At 36.6% G+C, this 23477-nt stretch overlaps 1 protein-coding gene across 1 annotated transcript in view; it reads left to right on the top strand.

The window, feature by feature from the left end:
* Positions 1 to 23477, top strand: part of SYNE3 (spectrin repeat containing nuclear envelope family member 3) — a 137527-nt gene that overhangs the window by 48650 nt on the left and 65400 nt on the right. The window contains exon 3 of the mRNA XM_044664583.1: positions 12133 to 12290. Within this exon, the coding sequence (XP_044520518.1) occupies positions 12147 to 12290 (144 nt within the window). The 5' untranslated portion in view covers positions 12133 to 12146. The remainder of the gene's footprint in view (positions 1 to 12132; positions 12291 to 23477) is intronic.

Raw genomic sequence — 23477 nt, 5'->3', positions numbered from 1 at the left:
TTTACTTTGAATAAATCTTATCCTCAAATGTAGACAAGTGTTTGAAATGAAATATCATCCCAGAGACAATATTGGTAGGAATTGTTCTAGGTATTTTCACCACTATTAATTACTCCTCACTTAGTGTTCTTGAATTAACTTGTTCAGTCCTTTCAGTCTCATTGGACTCTTTGTGACTCCTTTTGGGGTTTTCTTGGCCCTGCTGTAATGGTTTGCCATTTCCTTCTTCTGCTCACTTTATAGATGAGGAACTGAGGCAAACAGGATTAAGTGACTTGCCCGGGTGATACAAGCAGTAAGAGTCTGAGACAGGATTTGAACTCACAAAAATGAGTTTTCCTGACTCCAAACCAAGTGCTCTATCCACTGTGCCACCTAGTTGCCTATAACACCTCTACCCTAGAGCTATTCTCCCTAAACTTTTCATAAACATCAACAAAATATTCAATCCTGGACAAACAAAATGCTCATGAAATATTTCTCACAGTTTTGACTGCAGATCATAATTCATCTCTGCCTTCTAACAGATACTAATTTTGCTCATGTCCAATATGTTGGTATAGTCAGTGTGCTGGAGGCCTTTCTTTGTTTTTTAAAATATTAATAATAAACTGCAGAACTTGGGCCATCCATATGTTCTCTCTTGTGCTTTCTGTTTGGGAACATCTCTTTTCTTTGTCCTGTGTCTTTGATGACATCTTTTTTTTCTACTTTTGCTACTTCTTGTACACAAATTGATATCATGGTTCAGCCTAGTTATTCTTACTGTGCATCTAACTATTGTCCCTTGGGTCACCTGTGTATGATTAAAAATTAATATACAATGCCTCCAAGTATTATATTTAATAAGATTTATTAAAAATAACTAAAATAAAAAGCTAGAGTAAAAAGGGTGCTAACCCAGCCACAGTCATGAGAGAAGAGAAAAAGTCAGGGCAGGGTCACACACAACTATATACAAACAACGTAAGCGGGCTACTTGGGGACAAAAAGGAAAGGAATTCTGGGAAATAGTGAAGGAATTCTGGGTAACATAGCCCTCGGGTACAACATTCTAACTATACACCTGCATGTGTGAATTTTTGAGATAATGCCATGATTCATAGATGTACAGCCTAACTGGGAGAAGGGACAAAGAGGGACTTTTGGAGAAACATAATTACTTGTGGAAAAGATGGAGTTAGGCACTTCTTAAAATGTCTAGACTCAAAAAGTAGCCATTAATACCTCAGTGTCAACTAGGTTGGAGGTTCTCAGGGGAATGCCTCAAAAATCTATGAATCAGTCTTTCAGCAAGCAATTATTAATGCCTACTATATGCCAGACATTACATTAAGATTCAAGAATGCACACACAAAATAAAATAATTCCTACCCTTTGGTAGTTTACATTCTTGTGAGGAAAAAAACATGTCCACCTTAGTATATGCGGAATAAATGAATAAAAAAAGATGAAATGGTTTTTAATACAAGGAGGGCACTAGGAGTTAAGAAGAAACAAGAAAGGTTTCATATAGAAGGGGGTTCTTGAGCTGTATCTTGAAGAAATGGAGATAGATATTCTGTGGGGAAAAGGGGAAAAGGGAATGCATCCTAGAGGTAGTTAGGTGATGAAGTGGGTAGAATACTGAGTCAGGAAAGCCTGAGTTGAAATCCCACTTCAGATACTTCCTAGCTGTGTAACCCTGGGCAAATCACTTAATCTCTGTTTGCCTTAGTTTCCTCAACTATAAAATCAAAATAATTATAGCACCTACCTCCCCGGATTGTTAGAAGAGTCAAATGAGATAATATTTGTAAAATGCCTAGCGCTTATGCTATATAAAAGTGCAAGTTATTATTATTTTTAGGGATGACAGATTGCCAGTGCAAAAGTATAGAGATAAGAGATGGAGTACCATGTTCAAGGCTGTTTTGGCCAGACCATAGAGTGTAGGAAATAGAGTATTATATAATGAAGTTGGGAAGAAAGATTAGAATTAGGTTTGTCCTGCACTATATAGCATTTAAGAAAACAACAAAAACCCTTCCTTTCTGTCTTGGAATCCATACAAGTGTCAGTTCCAAAGCAGAAGGGCGGTAAAGTCTAGGCATTTGGGCTCAGAAAGCTAGGAAGTGCCTGAGACCAAATTGGAAACCAAGTTTTCCTGACTCTAGCTTTGGCTTTCTGTCTACTGAACCACCTAGCTTTTCCTATGTAACCTTTTTTTTTTTTTTTTTAATCAAGGACTTAGATAAAGGCATAGAAGAAGACATGCTGATCCAATTTACCAATGACATGAAGCTGGGAAGATAGAGCCAACATAGAGGATGACAGCCAGGTTCCATTGTGGTACATTTGGGTGAATCTAATAAGCTGAAATTCAGTCAAAACAACTATCTTCCCATTTGTCAAATCTCTTACACCTGCCCAAAAAAGGTCAACTTTATAAGTATAAGGGAGGTAGGGTGAGAAACCTCTTTTTCTGGAAAAGATCTAGGAATTTTAGTGGATTACAAACACTTTATGAGTTAGCAATGCTAGCCAACAAGCTCGTGGGATCTTGGGCCACATCAAGAGAGGTCTAGCTTCCAGGAATAAGGAACAAAGTGAGAATCCTTCTGTGCTTTGCCTTGCTCATGCCATATTTTCAGAATAATGTTTAATTCTAGCCACAGCATTTTGCGAAAAATATTGATAAGCTGAAGGGTATAAAGTAAAGGACAGCCAGAATGGTGGAGGGTCTTGAGTCCAAGCGATATGGGGATTGAAAGAACTGGAGGAGGGGTTAGTTTGGAGGGGAAAGAAAACAAAAAATAAAAACTTCAAGAGATAAATGATAGATATCTAAGTAGAAGAACAAGCAAACAAGCATTTATTAAGTGTCTACCATGATAGTATGTTCCAGGCACCAGATTAAACACTGTACAACTATTATCTCATTTAATTCTCACAACAACTTTGTGCAATGAGTTGCTATTATACTCCTCATTTTATAGTTGAGAGAACTGAGGGTGACAGAGGTTAAGTGACTTGCCCATGATCACACAGCTAAGAAGAACCTGAGGTCAGATTGGAACTCAGTTCTTCCTGACTCCAAGCCTGGTACTCTCTCCACTGTGCCACCTAGCTAGCTACCTCAGTCAAGAATTTGAAGGCTAAGCCTGGGGAATAGGGCTGAGACCTGCTCCCTCTGGCCACAGCAGGCTGAAACAGGGGCAGGGGATATAAGATACAAAGAGACTTGATAGCAGGTAAAACTTTGGAGCTGCTTAAAGTGGAATGAGCTGCCTTGAGAAGTGATGGGTTCCCTTTTATTAGAAGTCTTCAAACAGAGGCTGACTGAACCCATGTCCGGTATGTTATCGTGGTGATTATTTTTGGATGTGATTTTGTGATGCTCATTCAAGTTACTCAGTGAATTTTTTTTTAACCTTTACCTTCTGTCTAAGAATTCACACTGAGTTAGAGTTCTAAGATAAAAGAACAGTAAGGTCTAGGCAATTGAGATTAAGTGATTTGCCCAGGATTTACACAGCTAGGAAATGTCTGATTCCAGCCCTGGTTCTCAATCCACTTAGCTACCTAACTGCTCCTACTCAGTGAATTCTTAGCTTTTATCTCTTCTAGGATAAACATCCCCCATTCCTTTCAAAGGAACTTTAGCAATAATCTCTACATAGAATCTCCTGTATCCCTCACTCTTCATATTGAAATCCAACTACTCCTTTTAAAATCAGCTCAAAAGCCACCCCTCCACTTTTATTTATTTGGAAATAAAATAGTTTTATAAATGCCTTTTGCTTTTAAATCCCAGTCATGTCTAGATAGGCTTCTCTGTCCCTTTCAACCTTACTTTCCTAGCCTTCCCTTGTAACTACAATAAAACATTTTTTAAAAAGCAAAACCAGCAGCTGGGTAGCTCAGTGGATTGAGAGCCAGGCCTAGAGACACTTCCCAGCTATGTGACCCTGGGCAAGTCACTTGTCCCCCATCGCCCACCCTTACCACTCTTCCACCTAGGAGCCAATACACAGAAGTTAAGGGTTTAAAAAAATAAAAATAAAAAGTAAAACCAATAGACACAGAGACCATATCTTTAGGCATACCCATATGCAAAACTCCACACCCACAGTCTCCCACCTTCCTCCCCACCAAAAAAAGGAAGATAAATAGTGCATTTCCTCATCTCTTCCTGGAAGCTGATTGATCATTATAATTACAGTATTCAGGGTTCTTTTTTTTGTTTGATTGCCTTTTTCATTTGCATTTTTATAGTAATCGCATTATTTTTCTGGTTCTGCTTACTATAGCATGCATCAGTTCCTATAAGTATTCCCACATTTCTCTGAATTAATTTATAATTTCTTAATTTGTAATAATTGTCCATACAGTCACGATATCAATAGCCATTTTCCAATTAATGTATACTTACTTTGTTGCTAGTTCTTTGTAACCATAGAAAGTGATGTTTTCAATATTTTGTAATATATGAAGTATTTTCCCTCTATCTTTTTTATACCTTGGAGTATGTAACTAGTAGTAGAATCTCTGCCTCAAAGGCTATAAACAGATTAGCTATTTTTTTTTTTAGCTCACCCACAGCCCCTCCAATATTGGCTGTTTTTGTCTTTAGTCATTGTTGACAATTAATTGGGTGTGTACTTCCTGTTTTACTGTCTTCCTTGATCTTCCCTATCAGTAATGGTCCTTCCCTTCAGATCGCACATGGTACTTTGTTCTCTGTTTTGTACTTATCATGAATCATTTTGCATTATAGTTATTGCTTATGGACATATGGGTTGGGTTATATGCCCCTTCCAGACTGTGAGCTCCCCAGTACCTAGCATGGTATTCTACAAACAGAAGGTATTTAAGAATTTATTGCTAAATTGAATCTAGTCCAGTGCTCTAATTTTATATTTGAGGTAATCAAAGGGTACAGAGGTGAAGTTATTCATCCAAGTGCAGAGCAATAGTGTCAAAACCAGGCCTCCTTGTTTTATTTATGAGAGGCAGTGTGGCATGTTAAGTAGACTACTCTACCAGGAATCAAGAGAGATCTTCCTTCAATTAAGTTTGGGTGCTATTATGAACCTCATTTTGGAGATGATCCTGAGAGAGGTTAGCCCATTGCACAGATGAGAACAAGGGGGGTTAGCTGATTTTTAAAGAGAAGATAGATTTTCCTGTGAAAAATCTATTTTTTATTTTCCCACTTAGTCTCAGATTCTTAAATTCCCAGGTTTGGAAGGAAGCTCAAAAGCCACCTTGTCTATCCCATTCTTGAAGAATTCCCTCAATAATATTCCCAAGCTGAAGTGATAGATGCCAAATGGCAATGTGAGCAGAATAAAAGGAACGTTAGAGAAGTTTTTGGACTTAGAATAAAGAAAACTTGGCAACTGATCAGATATGGGAAGTGAGGCAAGGAGATGAGTCAAAGATGATTCAGATTCTAATCATGGGTCACTAAGGATTGTGTTATATCTAGCAGAAATAGGGAAGTTTGGCTGCAGAGCAATTCAACAGGGAAGATTATGAGTTTAATTTGGGACACATTTAATGTTGGTTACTAAAAGTTCCTCCAAGTGGGGATATCCAGCAGGTAGTTTGAAATATAGGACTGATTTCAAAAAAGAAATTATGACTGGGATGTATTAGTTTGGGACTAATCTATATAGAGTTTATTATGAAACCATGGGGAAAGGTAACTTTGCCAAGGAAAAGAATACAGAGAAAGGAGTCCCTGAGAGAGTTTAAGGGAGATCCCTGGTTTCAGGGCCAGAAGATGAATGATGACTCAGGAAAGGAAAATGAAAAGAAATAAAACAGGACACAGGAAAGCTAGGAGAGATCAGTGTCACTGATTGTAGGAAGAACTGTCCACATCAACTTTCTTCACCTTCAGCTCTATTAATTTCCGTAACTTAAAAGGTAGGGGCTAGCTAAGAGTCAAGAAAGTGAAAGAGCTGGGTTTGGGGGGAATGGGGCCACAGGATCTAGAGATGTGGCTGAAAAAAGCGATTTTAAAAAAAAGTAATGATTTTTTTAGTAAACATTTTTTTTTTTTTTTGCTCTGGTAACAACTTGTAATGGACTGCCTATAACCTGTTATGGATGGCCACTAATCAGGAAGTGCCTTTCTACTCTTGTGTTATGCAGAGCCACCAGTGGCAATGTTCTAGTCCAGAGATAAAAATCTGAACTAGGGTGGTGGGTAGGTGTGAGGGGAGTGGGGGGAATAAATTCTAGAGATGTTGTTCAGTTAGAAATGATGAGATTCAGTAACTGATTGGAAGTGAGCATGACAACAAAGTGGTAAACATATGTAAAAGGATGGTAGAGACATTAACAAAAATAAAGTTCAGAAGAGTGGGTCTGGGGAGAAAGATAAGTACTGTTTGGGGTAGATTAAGTTTGAGATACCTACTAAATGTTGAAATGTCTAATTGGCAATTGGCGGTGGGCAATGTAATACTAGAGCTCAAGAAAGACAATAGAGCTGAGGGTATCAATCTGGGAGTCATAAGCTTAGAGATAATCACTGAACCCTGAGGAGCTGCTGAGGTCTCCAAGTGAAAGTATATGGATGAGGTCCCAGGACAGAACTCTCACTAGTTGGAGAACCAAGAGAAGGCAGCATCACCAAAAACAATTAAATAAACTGGAGAAAAAGACTATCATCAGTATCTATCCCGGAAGATAAGTCAAGGGAAAGGATTTAGAAAATGACAGACTTAACAATTAAGAGACTGATTTTTCAAGGAGTTTGATTGGGAAAGGGAGGAGAGCTCTATAGAGGAAAGGATAGGATCTAGTTAGAATTTTTCAAGGATTCAGGAGGTCTAATAAGTGTTTTGTTACTATCTTCTCCCAGTTGAGAGTAACTAAAATAAATTTGTGATGGATTCAGACTGAATAATTTTGTGATTTAATCCAAGTTCATTCAGCAGCATATGAGTAGAAGCAGAGGTCCTGAATAATAGAAATAATCTAGGATTGGGATTTTGCAAGGCATGAACAATGATCAGTTAAGGAAGCAAGGAATTTGAGAATAAAAGATTGTTTAGATCCTTAGAGTCCTCCCTAATAATAAAGAATTTTAAGAGAGGAAGAACAATATTTAGCAAAACTCACTAACATATAAAAAAATCCAAATGAATTCTGAATGAATTTTCTACATACATAGTACTCTACTTTTGCAAGGATTTGGCAAGGGTGTTTTCTTATATCTCTGCTTGTGGGCTTAATCATGATAATTTCATAGCTTTAACTATCATCCTTCTTGCCATTTAATTTTTTTGTGGCCATTGTAGTTAATATTTTTTTCATGTTGCATACTTTACTGTGTATCAGTTCATGTCTTCCCTTGCTTCTTTGTATTCTTGAGTTTCATTATTTCTTACAGCACTATAATATACCTTTTTTTTTTTTTAAACCCTTACCTTCCATCTTAGAATCAATACTGTTTATTGGGTCTAAGGCAGAAGAGTGCACTATAGATGACAATTCTACCTATATTAAATTACCAAAATAGGTTTATTAAATACAGTTATATATTACAATTATACATTTTTGTTATTTAAACTATAAATATCATGAAATTATGGTGTGTTTTTTTTTCTCGAAGTGACACACCACCCGAGTTATGCTTGTTTTTTTGGCAAATTTTGACACACCAAGCTCAAAACATTGCCCATCACTGCCGTAACTTGTTTAGACATTCTCCATTCTCAAATTTATCGACTTTGATATTAGTTCTTTGCTACCACAAAAAATGCTGCTATAAATGTTTCCTATATATTTGGAGTCTTTCTATTATTGACCTTCTTTAGATAGATATATGCCTACCTAGCAGTGAAATCTTTGGGTCAAAAAATTATGGATATTTTAGTCACTTTCTTTGCCTAATTCCAAATTGCTTTCTAGAATGGTTGGGACAATTCCACATCTGTAGCAAACCGCCCCTCCTGCCATTTTTAGATTAAAAAAAAATAACAGAAATCTATTTTCTCTATCTCCTCTGAAAAAAGAAAGAAAAACAAATTCCTTGTAACAAATACAGAGTCAAGCAAAACAGATTCCCTTTTTAACTATATATGAATACATGATACACACATCCATGTTATCCATACATACACGTGTGTGTCATTCTTAACCTCAAATCTATCACGTGTTAGAAGGTGAATAGTATTTTTCCTCTTTGGTCCTCTGAAATCATGAATGGTCATTATAGCTTTGAAAGTTGTTTTTGAAACTTGGAAAGTTTCTTTATAGTGTTGCTATTATATAATACAATCTCTCTAACATTGATTAATCCCAATTTTTGTCATCTACCAATTTAATATGGGATAAAAAGTCAGGGTTGTTTTGGTTTTCATTCCTCTTGTTGAATTGCTTATTTATATTCTTTGAACATTTATCTATTAGGGAGATATTCAGATATTTAAAGGTACCTCTTGTATTATTCCTGAATCTTCTGTTCTCTTGCCCTCATATTTCTAGTTCCCTCATAAGAACTACCGAATTTGAGAAACAGAAAAGGGACTTCAGCAACCATCTAGTCCAACCACTACATGAAAGTAAAGCATACCCAGCTTCCTCTCAAAGACCTCCAAGGAATGGAATCCATGCTCTCCTTCACGCAGAAGTTGAACAATTGTCATAGAGGTTATTCCTTTAGTGTGTGGGTTTGATTAGATGGTCACTGAGGTCATTTCTGCTTCTCAAATAAAGTGATTCTGTGACCAGCTCGAATAACTTCTTTATTTGCTACATGAGGATATTGAGGCATGGCAAAGTCATGACCTGCCAAGAATGGTAGAGTTAGCTAGTGCCCGAGGCAGCACTAGAACCCAGTTCTTTGAAGTCCAGTGATTTTTCTCTCCCCTCATTCTTTCTATTCTCTTTGTTTAGCCTAAGGATGATCAGATGATCTAGGAACTCTGCCTCTCTCCCTCTGTTCTCTGCCTTCAACCACGTCATTCCAACACTGGGCCCCTTGTGTAAAGTTTGACATACTCTAGTGTCTGTGAATTATTCTGCACATGCAAAGTTGGAGTCTTCCCAAATGGAAGGGATCATAAAAAGCTCAAACTATTTCTGCAATTAAAAACTGCCCTTCCCACTGTCAAGTCATCTGGATTTCTGAAAGATACTTTTCCCAACTTCTTTTCTTTCCTTTTTAATTTCTATTTTGAAAGCTAGGCTAGTCGTACACAAAGAAAGGAATTCCAGTCACACTGAACCAATTTAAAACCATAGCCAGACTAACATACTTTACAAAGCATGCAGTAAAAGAAAGGGAGTGACCGTGGAGGAACATATTAAAATGTTAGAAAAATGAGCCCCACTCTGAAAGGAAAACAACACAGTGCGAAGCCAAGCTTTCAAACACAGTGCATTGTATTCTAGGAGATGGTTACAATCAGGTTCCTTTGGTCTTGTTTTTCAATCTCTGTCATCTTTCAATTCTGTTGGTTTCAAATTTACTCCTCTTGTTTTATATTCCCTTTTTCATCCTTTCTTTTTCTGAAGATAAATGCTTACTTTATATGCAGTAAGAAGGCTCAGAGGGCTAGGAATCTGGAAGACTCATCTTTTGGAGTTCAAAAATGGCCTTAGACACTAGCTGTGTGACCCTGGGTAAGTCACTTAACCCTGTTTGCCTCAGTTTCCTCATCTGTAAAATAAACTAAAGAAGGAAATGGCAAACCACTCTAGTATCTTTGGCAAGAAAATCCCAACTAGGATCATGAAGAGTTGAACACGACTAAACAAGTGCATACTTTATGGCACAATGTCTAAAGTAGCACTGCATACAGGAGGAACTAATCAATAGATATGGAATGGATATTTAGATTGGAGCTCACAGAATGAATGTTTGAGCATGGTGGGACCTTTGAGATCACCTAGTTCGAACCGCTCATTTTACTGAGAAGGAAACTGAGGCCCAGAGATGGAAAGTGACTTGTTCAAAGTCAAGTTAGTGAGAGCCAGGGCCAGACCTGACTTGTCTCGTGACTTGTATAAATTTGCCCTTTCCACTATTATGCAGAGCTCTTGCACCTTGTCCCTGTCTCTACTAGAGTGCCTCCCCAAAGTGTATTTTGTTCTCAAATAATTTCTTGAAAACATTTCCTGAAATAAATAATAAGGGGAACAAACTGGAAAATACTTTAGGGTTATTCAGCCCTTCGTATCTCTTATTTTTGAAATCCACAAAGATTAAATGATTTGCCAAGAGTAACTCAGGTAGTTATGTTGTTTATGGAACTGAAACCCTATTTTTTTGGACCACAAGGCCTGGATATTTCAGGAGGAACAAATTGTTCCCTACACTTAGTTGGTCAGCTCTATGCAGTCTAGATTTTCCTAGTAGGTACTTAATGTATACTTGTTGAATTATACTGAATTGGAACCACTTAGGAGATTTCACCCACCCCTGCCTTTCTGCTTTCCTGAAATCTATATTTTACTATAGGAAAGGAATTTATTAGTTTTTAACCTCTTGAGAATTCTTTTGACTTGGCTTCTTAACACTGGAAAACTCTCTTTGATAGGCTAAAATGAAGCTTCAATTTCCAGTCTCTACTTCATGTTCTTTTGGGAATATTGAAGATATTTTCCTTAAGTTCTGCTTTAACCTTGGGCAAAGAAATTCATTACTGATTGTTGGGGCTGGATATTTTTGTTTTTGTTTTTTCCTTGTAACTAGAGAATCATTCCCCCTCCCAGAAGGCTGTTCTGATGCCTAATCAGTGGGAGACTATATCTGATGTACCCAGGCCAGTTCTAGGCAGTGCATTTTTGGAAAGACATTGACTAATTGGAAATCTAGAAGTACCAGAATATTCACATAATAGGCCCTTAACAAAATGTTTGTTGACTTGATAGCTACTCCCAATATTTTGAGATCTCTCAGGTAAGGATTGGTTGAAGGAATTGGAACATAGAATTCCATATGTAACTAAATCAAGACACAGTACTATGGAGCCGGCAGAAGCCTTGTTCTGGATTTTATGCCTCTATTAATTTAGCCTAAACTCTTACTAGTTTTTTAGGGTATTACATCATACTTTTGACTCGTTGAATTTAGAGTTCGTTAATAATCCCGGTCTTGGTAATAGAAAGTTCCTAGGTACATCATATATAAATTACAATTTTCACAGGGATGTGCCATCTGACCTTACCTCCTAACTTTTAATTATTAAGCTGATTTTTTTGAATCCAAGTGTGGGACTTTATAATTATTCCTATTAAAGAGAATCACTTTATATTTGGCCTAGTTTCAATTATGCTCATAATGAGCATTCACACCTTGGAAATCATCAAATGCTACAAATTGGGGATTGATTGATTATTTTATTGTCTAGACTAGTTATAGAAAAATTTTTATAATTCTGATTAAACTTAAAAGTCTGGTTATACATATACTTTGCCCTTCTCCCTACCAACTCTAGAGCCATTGGTTAAAAATCTACCAGTACACCCCTGCCTAGTCCCCTACTCTATTGTGATTTTTTTTTTTTTTTGGTCCTAACTCTTTTAACTGACATGTCAGCTATCCCTCTCAGTTTGCAACATCTGCAAATTTGATAAGCATTGTATTTATCCCTTAATCCAAGCTTGACAAAAAAAAAAAAGTTGAATAGCACATGGCCAAACAGATCCTGGGGGAATCCACTAAGTCCTACTTCTACATTGACTTTGATCCATTAGCTAGCATTCATTCCTTTAGTCACTCAGCCAATTCCCAAATCCACTTAAATGTCTTATCATCTCATACACATTTTTAATCTTGTCCACAAAGATAGCATCAGCAATTTCCTCAAATCTAGGCAAACTATGTCTCTAATGTTCCAGTAATCCCTCAGTCTAGTAACTGTCAAGAAAGGAAATGAAGTTAAACCAGTCATGACCTGTTCTTGATGCTGCCATATTGGTTCTTAGGGATCGTTCTTTTCTTTTTTTTTAAATGACCACTAGTGAGCCCTTAAGTAGCAAGTTGCAGAGTTTTCTCAGGAAACAGAAATTAAATTCATTGGTGTTGTCAGATTGTATTCTTTTCCTTTCTCCTCAGACTTAGACTTATACAATCCAAGTCTTTCTCACTTTTTCTCACCCTCTTGCCCATTTTCAACCCTCCAGGTTCTACAGATGCCATGACTCAGCAGTCCCAGGATGAGTTTGACAGCAGTGTAGAAAGTGCCCAGGAGTGGATGAAGGCTGTCCAGGAACGACTACGAGTTAATGACAACACACAAGGTCCCCGAGCAGCCCTGGAAGCCAGACTGAGAGAGACAGAGGTATGGGAGACAGCACAATAACTATGGCTCACGATGGATGTGAATCAAAAGACCTTGGTTCTAATCCTGCCCCTCACACTTAACTTATTCTATGATAGAGGAGAAATCACTACCCTTTCTTGGGTCTTAGTTTCTTTTATTTATTTATTTTTATTGATTAATTAAGACAATTTTTCCACAGTTACATGATTCATGTTCTTTCCCTCCTCTTCTTCCACCCCCCCTCCTGTAGCCAACACACAATTCCACTGGGTTTTACATGTGTCATTGATCAAGACCTATTTCCATATTTTTAATATTTGCATTAAGGCTATCACTTAGAGTCTACATTGCCAATCATGTCCCCCATGGAGCCATGTGATCAAGCAGTTGTTTTTCTTCTGTGTTTCTGCTCCCACAGTTCTTTCTCTGGATGTGGATAGTGTTCTTTCTCATAGGTTTGGGTCTTAGTTTCTTAGAAATAAAGTGAATGAATTGAACTAGATAATCGATAAGAGCTCTCCTAGGTATACTGATCTCGAGGATAAAATTTGTTGTTTAAAAGTGGCTCTTTTTTTATGAAGTAAAATGATCATCCTTTTCACAGACTGATGCCCTCTTCCACAATAATATGATAACATAATTGTGATAAGTCTAGTCTGGCTGGGTTAGGAACTGGGCATTCTGGTGAATCAATTAATTGAGAATTATTAAGAATTCCCATATTGTATGCTGATTGCCAGTTTTAACAGGATGTCTGATAAAATAAATTATACTTCACAAGGGAATTCTAAGGAATAACATGCAACAATATTTTTCTTTGATTATTTTTGGCTTCCCTAGAATGAATAGCTATTGTCATTAATGTGGATGTGGAAGTAAGTGTAGACTCACAGAATTATAGACTGTTAGAAATGTAAAGGACCTGTGGAATCATCAAGTTCAAGCAAATCATTTTACAGATGAGGAAAAGGCATAGTAAAGGAAAGTCTTTGCTTTGACATCCAGGTGGATAGAGTATTGGACCTGGAGCTGGGAAAACCTGAGTTCAAATCCTGCCTCAGACACTCACCTAGCCAAGTGACCCTGGGCAAATTACTTGACCTCAGTTTCCTCAACTGTAATATGGGGATAGTAGTCACACCCACCTCCCAGGGTTGCTGTGAGGATCAGATAAAATAATATTTGGAAAATGCTCAGCACGAGTGCCTGGCACATAGCTGGTACCATACAAATGCTTCTCTCTCTCTTTCCTTCCTTAAGGACACACAGCAAGTCAAGCACTCAAGCCTGAGTCTGCTTGTTCCAAATCTGTGCTAGAGCCAGCTCATACCAATGGATTATTGGATTTTTATTGTGAGCATTTACACTTTGGAAAATGGCAAATGCTACAAATCAAGGCTTGATTCATTGTTAATTTGGTAGACTTAAGAAAGAGATGGAGAAGATGTTAATAATGCAGATTAAATTAAAAAATGTATTGTGGATCTTTTTCTCCCCTTGGGGGCTCATTGTTAAATATTTATCAGCACATCATTGGTTTGTTTGAAATCTGTTACTACATGATGACCCCATCTAAACTATATGGAATAAAAATTAGGGCATTATTCTCAATGGATTTCTGGCTACCATTAGAAACTCCAAGTAGAGGTTAAGTTTAAATCATTAGCTTAATTAGGTACAGCTTCACTCTCCCTTCCTTCTTCCTCCTTCCCCCTCTCAGTTTCTCACATAAGCCTTTGGTTGGCATTCTTTTGCCCACGTGGAGGGTATTGAATGAGTTTCCTATAAATTGGGGAATTCAGTTGTATCTTTGGGTCTCTGACTTAAGCACAATGTTCCCGTTCTTTGCACAACTTGCAATAAAGCCTCATCTTATCCTGGCCTCTCTGATTATTAGAATGATTAAAAGGGGTGCATCTTGCTATATCAAAAATCCCCAAATTCCCACTCTAGACAGGACCAAAGTTATGCAATTAAACTGATGGGAAAATATGACATTCCTGGAAAACCCTGTACCATTCATTCTCCTGAAGACTCTGGTGACAGCAATACCTTGATGCTGATACATCTAGGTAATTTAGTGGAGCAGTGGAGAGAGCTGGACTTGGAATTAGGAAGACCCAAGTTCAAATCCTCCCTCAGACATTTACTAGCTGTGCAACCTTTGGCAAGTCCTTTAACTTGTATAAGCCTTGGTTTCTTCATTTATAAAATAAGGATAATAATAGCACTTACCTCCTGGGACCGTTGTGAGGATCAAATAAGATATTTGTAAAATGCTTTGCAAATCTTAAAGTTCTCTGTAAATGTTATTATTATTACTATTTGATTCAAATCAACAAACATTTTTTAAGTACCTACTATATGTAAGATATCATGCTGGTTATGCTAGCTAGGCAAGTGATATATTAAGTGTAATGTTGTAGTCCTGGAGCCCAGGTCTCCTGACTCAGTTCTGCATTCTTTCCTTTATATGGTGCTGGATCATTAAGAACTAATGAATCTGGGGCAGCTGGATGGTTCAGTGGATTAAGAACCAAGGCTAGAGAAGGGATGTCCTAGATTCAAATCTGACCTCAGACACTTCCCAGCTGTGTGACCCTGGGCAAGTCACTTGACCCCCATTGCCTACCCTTACCACTCTTCTGCCTTGGAGCCAATACACAGCATTGACTCCAAGACAGAAGGTAAGGGTTTAAAAAAAAAAAAGGGAAAAAAAACTAATGAATCTGTTACAAACAGAATGAGGGATGGAACTGGAACCTACTAAGGAATGAAGCTCTTATTTCTCTGGCTTTAGAATAATATTATGCTCCCTATTTGTCTCATTCTCTGTAGTCTTGGATCCTTTAATCTGACCTCAAAAATCTGTGTCCTTTCCCTCACTTTTTAAGTTTCTTAGCCTAGTTGGCCTCAAACTTTTTGGGTGAGTGCCCTGAGTTCAGTGGAATAAGACTTGGTCTCTGTTCTCTACTGTTTGGCAGATCTCCACAAATTGTCACATGGACTGCCTGATGGAGGAGTTTACCTTGGGGGACCAGATAAGATGGTATTTGCAGCCTGTTCCATTCATTGGCAATTCCAGGATAATCCCTTGAGTCTATAGCTTTCTGAAAGGGGATTTCCTTTTATTTGTTTAACCTTGGGAGCAGAAATACTGGTTTGAAAAGGAGTCCTGGGGCAAAACTTGCTTACATTTCTAAACACTCTTTATTTTGGCATTAAAAAATGGATATAGGGGCCTATCAAATTGAATATACACTTATTTGAGTGCCACAAAACCACATTTTTCTTTTTTCTTTTTTTTCTTAACAGTTATTATAGTTTTATTTGTTTTTTTTTTACCCCATATCTTTCTTTGAAGGTCATATTTAATATACTTAGGAGCTCAAAACTTTGGTTGTCAGAGAAAAAGACTGGTAACCTAAGTCTGTGGTTTTAAAAAAAATTGCCTTTTAAATGATTTATTATAAACTCATTATTTATCAACATAACTAATTAAATTATTCATTGTTGAGTAAGATAATTCCTTATGTACATGATTGATTTCTGTGGTCAATTGATCTTTTCAAATCAGAATGTTTTCAGAAAATAGACATTTTTCAGAAGTCCTAGGTCAAAGTTGTTTTCATTTGAACTTTTCCAATGCTTCATTGATGTTCTTAATTATGCCACATCTGTCATTGCCCACAAATTCTTTCTTTGGCTCCCTCTAAGTAGAACACCTACTTTAATAAGTAAATATTAGTCAAGCAAAACAAGTCACAGATTTAGTCAAGCAAAACAAACCTAAATACAGTATTGGCCAACCAAAAAGGTTCTTTATCTCTAGTCTCTCAGGTCTCTAAGAGGTATAAAGAAATACTTCATCCTTAGTCTACTAAAGTTGCTTCAGGCAAAGCTGTGAGGTCTTTCCAAGCTTCCCCTCTCATTACTATGGCCATCTTGTAAACTATTTGGGTTCTTCCCACTTCACTTTGCATATACATGTATATTTTTTTCACATATATACACACATTTGTATATTTATATCTATACACTATACATACTATATTTATTTATATGTACTTTTACAAAAGTATGTAAATATGTGTCTATGTACAGATATACACACATATGTCTAGGTATATCCATATATGCACACATGTAATTATACTTTTATCTATGATCCAGAGAGTATAACCCAAGAGAAGATATTTCTTACAAAACAATTTTGGGTAAGATCTGGTAAGACCACCTTTTAAGATGCTTAAATTCTTGCTGGCCTGTTCTTTTGCATAGTCATTTACACCAGACTGAAAGAAAACTGCATCTTCTTTATCAGTCAGGTAGTTAATTAGCATTTCTTAATTGTCTTAGTGGATTGGATTTTGGGAAGGGAAGTGAATTCCCCAAACTATTCAAAGTCTTTTTGACCTAGGGGGAAGGGAAGGAATGTTGGAGACATTCAATTTGTGTATAAAAGACATCACTCTGAAAAGCAAATATAGTACTAGGGACTATAGAACAAAATGGAGTCAGTTATATACTCCCATAAATCCACTTTCAACACCACTAATTGGGACCTAGATGTACAACATTATAGAATCTCAGAGTTCAAAGGGACCTCAGGTGCCATCTAGTCTAGTTTACTCTGTAAAAAACATGAAGTTAGTCTATAATATCCCCAATAAGTGATCATCTAGCCTATGCTTAAATACCTCCAGAGATGGAGAACTTACTTCTGTGGCTAAATAATAATAATAAACAAATAATAAAGAATTATTTTTAGATAGTTTTAATTTCTAGGAAGTTTTTTCTTAAACTGAACATAAATTTCCTAGCTGGGTAAAAAGACTTTTGGATTATAATCATAGCTCACTTTTTTTAATGACTTTTTTTAATCAAAACTTTTTCATAAATTATTTCCCTTGATCCTCAAAACTATACCATGAGGTTGCCAACACAAAAGTCATCCTTAGACCAAAGATGAGAAAACTGGTTGGTTTTCAGTTGTTTCAGTCATACCTGACTCTTTGCAACCCCATTGGGAGTTTACTTGGCAAAGATACTGTTGTAGTTTGCCATTTCCTTCTCCAGGTCATTTTACAGATGAGATTAAGTGACTTACCCAGGGTCACACAGCTAGTAAGTATCTGAGGCTAGATTGGAGCTTAGGTTCTCCTGACTTCAGGCTCAGCACTTTTCCCACTGCATCACCCACTGAGGGTCACAGTTAAAGAGATAAAGTTACTTGAATAAGCAAGCATAGGGTACTGGAAAGAGATCTAGTTTGGATTTAGAAAATCTGGGTTCAAATCCCAGCAAAGAAACTTATTCCTTAAGGCAAAGCAATTCATATCTCTTGGCTTTGGTGACCCAAATTATAGATTTTTAGTTGGAAAGATATTAGCAATCGTATACTCCAACTCTGTCATTTTATAGATGAGAAAATTATGGTCACACAGGGAGCAGAGCCAGAATTTGAATCCAAATCATAGAAATTCAGAGTTGGAAGGGATCATAGAGGTCATGATGTCCAACTCTTACCAGTACTCTTTCCATTTTACACACCACTCTGTCCTCATGTATACAATGAGGGAGTTTGGTTAGATGATCTCTGAAGGTTCTTTCCAGCTCTAAATTTTATGATCCAAACTCAGGGTCCAGATGAGAAACCAACTCTCCCATCTCCCATTACAGTGCTCTTTGCATGATTCATGTGGTTCCTTTAGAAAGAAGCTTTTAGGATACCAGCCTTGAGCCTGACTTTCTCCTCTGACATCAGTAATTTAGCACTTAGAAGTTCTTTGGAATCACCTTCTTTTCACCCACCCAGGCTCCCTACCCTAATTCTAAGCCCTCACTCCCTTGAGTGTTCCCCAGCAGCCAGAAAGCCTACAGTAAATTTTAGATATCACTAATAGATGTGTAATTTCTGGATCTAGGGAAGGGATAGCCTGCTGGACTCTGCTTTGATCAGTCACATGTGGAATATTTTGGTCAGTCTTTGGGCAACATTTTTGACAGTAACTAATATTGTTAAGGAGTTGGAAATCACCCCAATGAAGGGAACTGGGGATCCTTAGCTAGAAGAATAGATGAGTTATGGGAAATAACCAGAGGTATGCTGATAAATATTTAACTGAATCTCTGAAAAAAAATGTACTGTAGAACATAACTATAAGTTTAATCTACATTGGTAACATTTTCTTAAGTCTAGACAATCCACAAAACAATAAATTGAGCCACGATTAATTTTTTTTTAAACCTTTACTTTTTGTCTTAGAATCAGGCAACTGGGTTTAAGTGATTTGCCCAAGATCACACAGCTAGAAAGTGTCTGAGGTCAGATTTGAATGCAGAATTTCCCATCTCCAGGTCTACATCTGTATTCCCTGAGCCATCTAGCTGCCCCTTTAATCCTTGATTTGTAGAATTTGCTTATTTCTGAAGTATAAATACTTACAATGAAAATTTTAAAATGATTTCTCCTGAGCTATTCAAGTTGGCTCCAGCATACCCCTGTATATAACTGTCTTCAAATATTCGAAAGGCTACAATGCAGAAAAGGAATTAGATATGTTCAATTTAGCTTGAGAAGGCAGAATTTAAGGAGCACTGAGTAGATGTTAGAGGGAGGCAGATTTTGATTCATTGTAAGGAAAACTCTCTCTAGTCCCAAAATGTAAAGAGTCACCACATAGGGTAGCTGAGTTCCCTGACATTGGAAGTATTCAAATGTAGGCTGAAAGTTCATTCACTGTTTTTTCTAAATAGGATTCACGCTTTGCAAGTTGGCTAGATAATCTCTGATATTTCCCTTCCAACTTTGAGATTCTAGGACTCTGTCTCTTAACATCTGTCAAATCCACCCACTTTCGGTGTATTCTTAAAGATTCCAGGGATTTGTCTTCAAAGCTCTTATTACAACTCTTGCAGTTTTCCTGATGTTCACCGCCTACTTCCCTCCCTTTTCAGTTTTTTGGTGGTTTTTTTTTTTTTGGTGGTTGGGGGAAGCAATGTCTTGTTTCAGCAGCTGTCTGATTCTCAACTTGCTCCCTCATTGGCTGGTTTAAATATAAACATCCTTGCCCATGCATACCATGTGTATATCATTTTCCAAGTGATTCTTTGCCAGCTGGCACTTGTGTCTCCACACTTTCCCTTGACGTTTATTTTCTGTTAATTTATTAGTTTAAAAAAAAAACCCCAAGCAAAGAAAATAGTCTTTGGCAGTGGGGAAGGAGAATGGAATTCACTCCTTGGAAAATGAGTTTACTGGTTCAACTGTAGCTGTCCAAGGACTATTTTTTACCAAGGTTTGAGAAAATAGCAAACCAAGAGATCTAGAGGGATTTTTACTTTCTTTTCCAGATCATATCATATTTATTAGAATTCTTCCCTTTCTTTCTTTTACAAGCAAAGTGACTCATTATTCTCCCCTTCAGGTGAGAAAACTTAACCAAGGAGTGAATATAGTGACCATGTATTTATATTCATTTATAGTCACCAGGCAAGCAAGTCCCTGAAGGTGTTTTCATAGCTGACTAGGAACTTAGAGATCTGAGGACCCTTGGGAGAAAATATTCAAGTCTGAACACCAGCCTTTGGCAAGGGTGTGTTGATGAGGGACCTTGCCATCTGTACTAGTCCTAAGGATAGGCATGTTTGACTTCTTTGTTTTATAGACTCAGACTCTTCTGTTGCCTAAATTGTTCTTTGAGTATAAATTAGGCAGCTTCCACTGCCTTAGCATTCATTCAACAAACATTCACTGAGCATCCATTCTATATAGAGCCCTGAGTTAGACTCTGTAGAAGATACTAAGCTTAAGCTACAGGATTTTAGGATTTAAATGGTGGAAGGGACCTATGAGGTGATTTAGTCCAATCCTCTCATTTTTACAAATGAAGAGTTTGAGAACCAAAGAAATTAATAGTGTATCCCTGTCCAAATGGAGGTTGTAATTTTGGGCCTCATTTTCTTCATCTAAAATTTGAAATTCCTTTCCAACTCCCAATCTATATAATATGATTCTTTAATCTTACAAGTCTTTCCTTTCCATTGGTATTAATGGCAACCCATCCTTGCCTTCTCAGCCTGTGGGTGTTGTCCATGATCTCCCATACATTTTCTATAACAGGTTTATTAAAAATATTGGAAGCCTTCCTCTAAGTAATAGGATCTTAAATTTGGTAAAACTTATAGGCTGCTTCTCAGGATAATGTCCTTCAATGCATAAGATAAATAAATAGGATTTTAAAGGAAACCAATTATATCAAAACGGTGTTTTCAAAAAAAAAATTTTTTTTTAAGTTCATGGATCCTAGGTTGAGAACCTCAGCTCTAGGAGTCTTTATATTTCTTAGATACCATTGCAGCACTTAGGGTATCCACTTGTTATATCTAATTCTTGCTTTCCAGTCCTTTTTTTGGATCATCTATTACACCTGTGATATCCTCTGTGTCACTTCTCATGCATAGACCAATGCTGAAATTATACTGTTCATCGAACATATATATCTTTCCATTGTTCTTTGGTTCACTTCACTTTTGAATCTTCAGACATTGTGTTGCCCCAAAGTAGGAAAAGTGGTATTACCAGGGAATAGGAATAATATTACTTTTTTTTTGCTCCAGGGAACAGGTTGGGATCATCAAAAGCTCTTTGCATTTTTCAAATGGCACCTAACCTACTCTCTTCCTTCTTTTAATTCTGGGTCCAATTCATTCTCCATCTGTTGTGCTCGATTCAGCTATATATAATGACAGACTAGCTATGTCATAGAATGATCAAATAGTTTTATTTTTTCCTTCCAGTTAGTTTTCTTTGTATATGGCTTGCTTGCCTGTTCTTTTGGGGGTTATCATGTATCTCACTGAGGAGGTCTTGAAAAATTATTAATGTAATTAATATGATATCATCTATAGAGAGAAACATCTAGAGGACCTTGCCATCTATACAGAATTTGTTCTTTCTTTGCACTTTATGTAGGACATCCTTCATGATAGCAGCAACACTGTTGGCAAACATATATATATCTCCCTGAGAGTTTACTTGACATTGCTAATTTTAGAGTCATTGAACAGTTGTCATGGTAGTTTAATTTATCTTGGAATTTTATATTAATATATATTTTAGAGACACTTTATTGGAGAGTCTTTGAGACTGTCTTGTTCTATTCAGCTCATTTTTTTGCAACCAAGAAACATAAACACAAGCTATTCTTTGTTCCCTATACACAGTTGTACAAAGATGTGGTTTGTTGTAGAATATTGTTTATAAAATCTTGACTATTCCTTTTGTATATTTTCATCAATTAAAAATTAAATCAAATAACACATATAACCCTTACATAAGTCTTGCAAACCTTAAAGCACTATTTCTTGCTATTCTTTTAAAAATATGTTTCATTTATTTCACTAAATATTTTCCAATTGCATGTAAAATTTTAACAGTCATTTAAAAAAATTTTTTAGTTCCAAATTCTCTCCCTCCTTCCTGCTGTTTCCCACTCCTTGAAAAGGCAAGCAGTTTGATATTGATTATTCATGTGAAATCATGCAAAACATTTTCATATTAGCCATGTTGCAAAAGAAAACCCAGGCAAAAAAGGTAAAAAAATAAAATACTTGCTATTCTTATCATTAATCAACTCTTCTTCCTCTTTCTACCTCTCTATATTTACATGTATGTAATTTTCATAAAGATTTTATAAAGATGAAAAAGTGGACATGCTGGCTAGTTAGTTGGCTAGTAATTATTTATATTCTTTTGACTGCCTTTTGTAGGTACCCATATTGTTCCTAACTTTTCCATTCTTTTGGTATCTTTTTCCCAAACTACCTTATAAAACCATTCTGCAGTATTTTTCAGTATTGTGTGACTTCAGTCTGAACTAGCCACTCTTCCTGAATTTACTTTCTTAAATACTATTTCTACTTCCTTTGGAATATATATGTATATGTATATGTATATGTATATGTATGTATGTATGTATATAGTTGTTCAGTTTTAGTTGTGTCCAATTCTTCATGGTCTCTTTTGGGCTTTCTTGGCAAAGATACTGGAGTGGTTTTTACTGCTCATTTTACAGATGAGGAAACTGAGGCAAATAGGATTGCGTGACTTGCCCAGGATCATAAAGCTAGTAAGTATCTGAGGCCAGATTTGAACTCATAAAGATGAGTCCTTCTGGTTCCAGGATCAGCAGCACTCTATCCCCTGTACTACCTAGCTCTCTATTATATATGTACAGACCCCCATATATTATTTTATGTTTATGTTATACTCAGTACTCAAATGAATCTGTGATCTCTTCAGGGTAGATATTTCTACCAAAAAAAATCACACAAAAGAGTTTATTCCACTTTTATCTGTGTCCTTCTTTATTTGTCAAGAGAGTCCAACAAATAGGTTGGGAATCTTCTTTAGTTTTACTTTACATTATGAGGTTACCAGTGGAGCACACAGGCAGTTCATCAGATATTCCTTGCTCTCATCCTGTGACTAGCCTATTTTCTCTTGTGTCACAGACAAAGAACAAATGAGTAAGAAAGTAGAATGGATTAGGAGCATGAATTCTTGGAAGATAGAAGAATAAGGTGTCCTAGAGTACCTAGGACAGCTGTCCTTTACCACACCAAATCATATAAGTTAAAAGTTCTCCAAAATCAGACATCTTAGCAGTAATAGGAACAAGAAAAATGAAAGAACTTGCTACAAGGTAATTCTTATTTTTAAAATGGCTGATGATGAATTCATTAGCTCGTGACACCAGGTACTCTCACAATTCAATTGTTTCTGTCCTCCTGACAACCCTTTGTCAAAAGAAAAGTGGCAAATTATAAATGACTACTTAAATTTATGCTCTAAAACAGGAATAGTTCAGGAAATCCAATTTTTTAAAAACGCTGAGGTTTTACCTCACACCAGTCAATTTATAAAACCTGACAAAAAAATGGGTACAGTTATTGTTGGAGGAACTATGGGAAGGTAGTCATATTAATGTTCTATTGTTGAAGCTGTGAAATAATCCAATTTAGCAGTACTCAGCCTAAATGACTTAACTGCCATTGACCTTTGATTCAGTAATCTCATTGTTGGGCATAGACCCAAAGGAAATAAAAGACAGAAATATAAAAATATCTATAATAATCTTTATGATATCAAAGATTTAGAAACAAAGTAGGTTCACATTTATTGGGAAATATCTGAAAAAA

The sequence above is a fragment of the Gracilinanus agilis genome, chromosome 2 (genome assembly GCF_016433145.1).
Source record: "Gracilinanus agilis isolate LMUSP501 chromosome 2, AgileGrace, whole genome shotgun sequence".
NCBI lineage: Eukaryota > Metazoa > Chordata > Mammalia > Didelphimorphia > Didelphidae > Gracilinanus > Gracilinanus agilis.
This window is presented reverse-complemented; position numbering and strand designations above follow the sequence as displayed.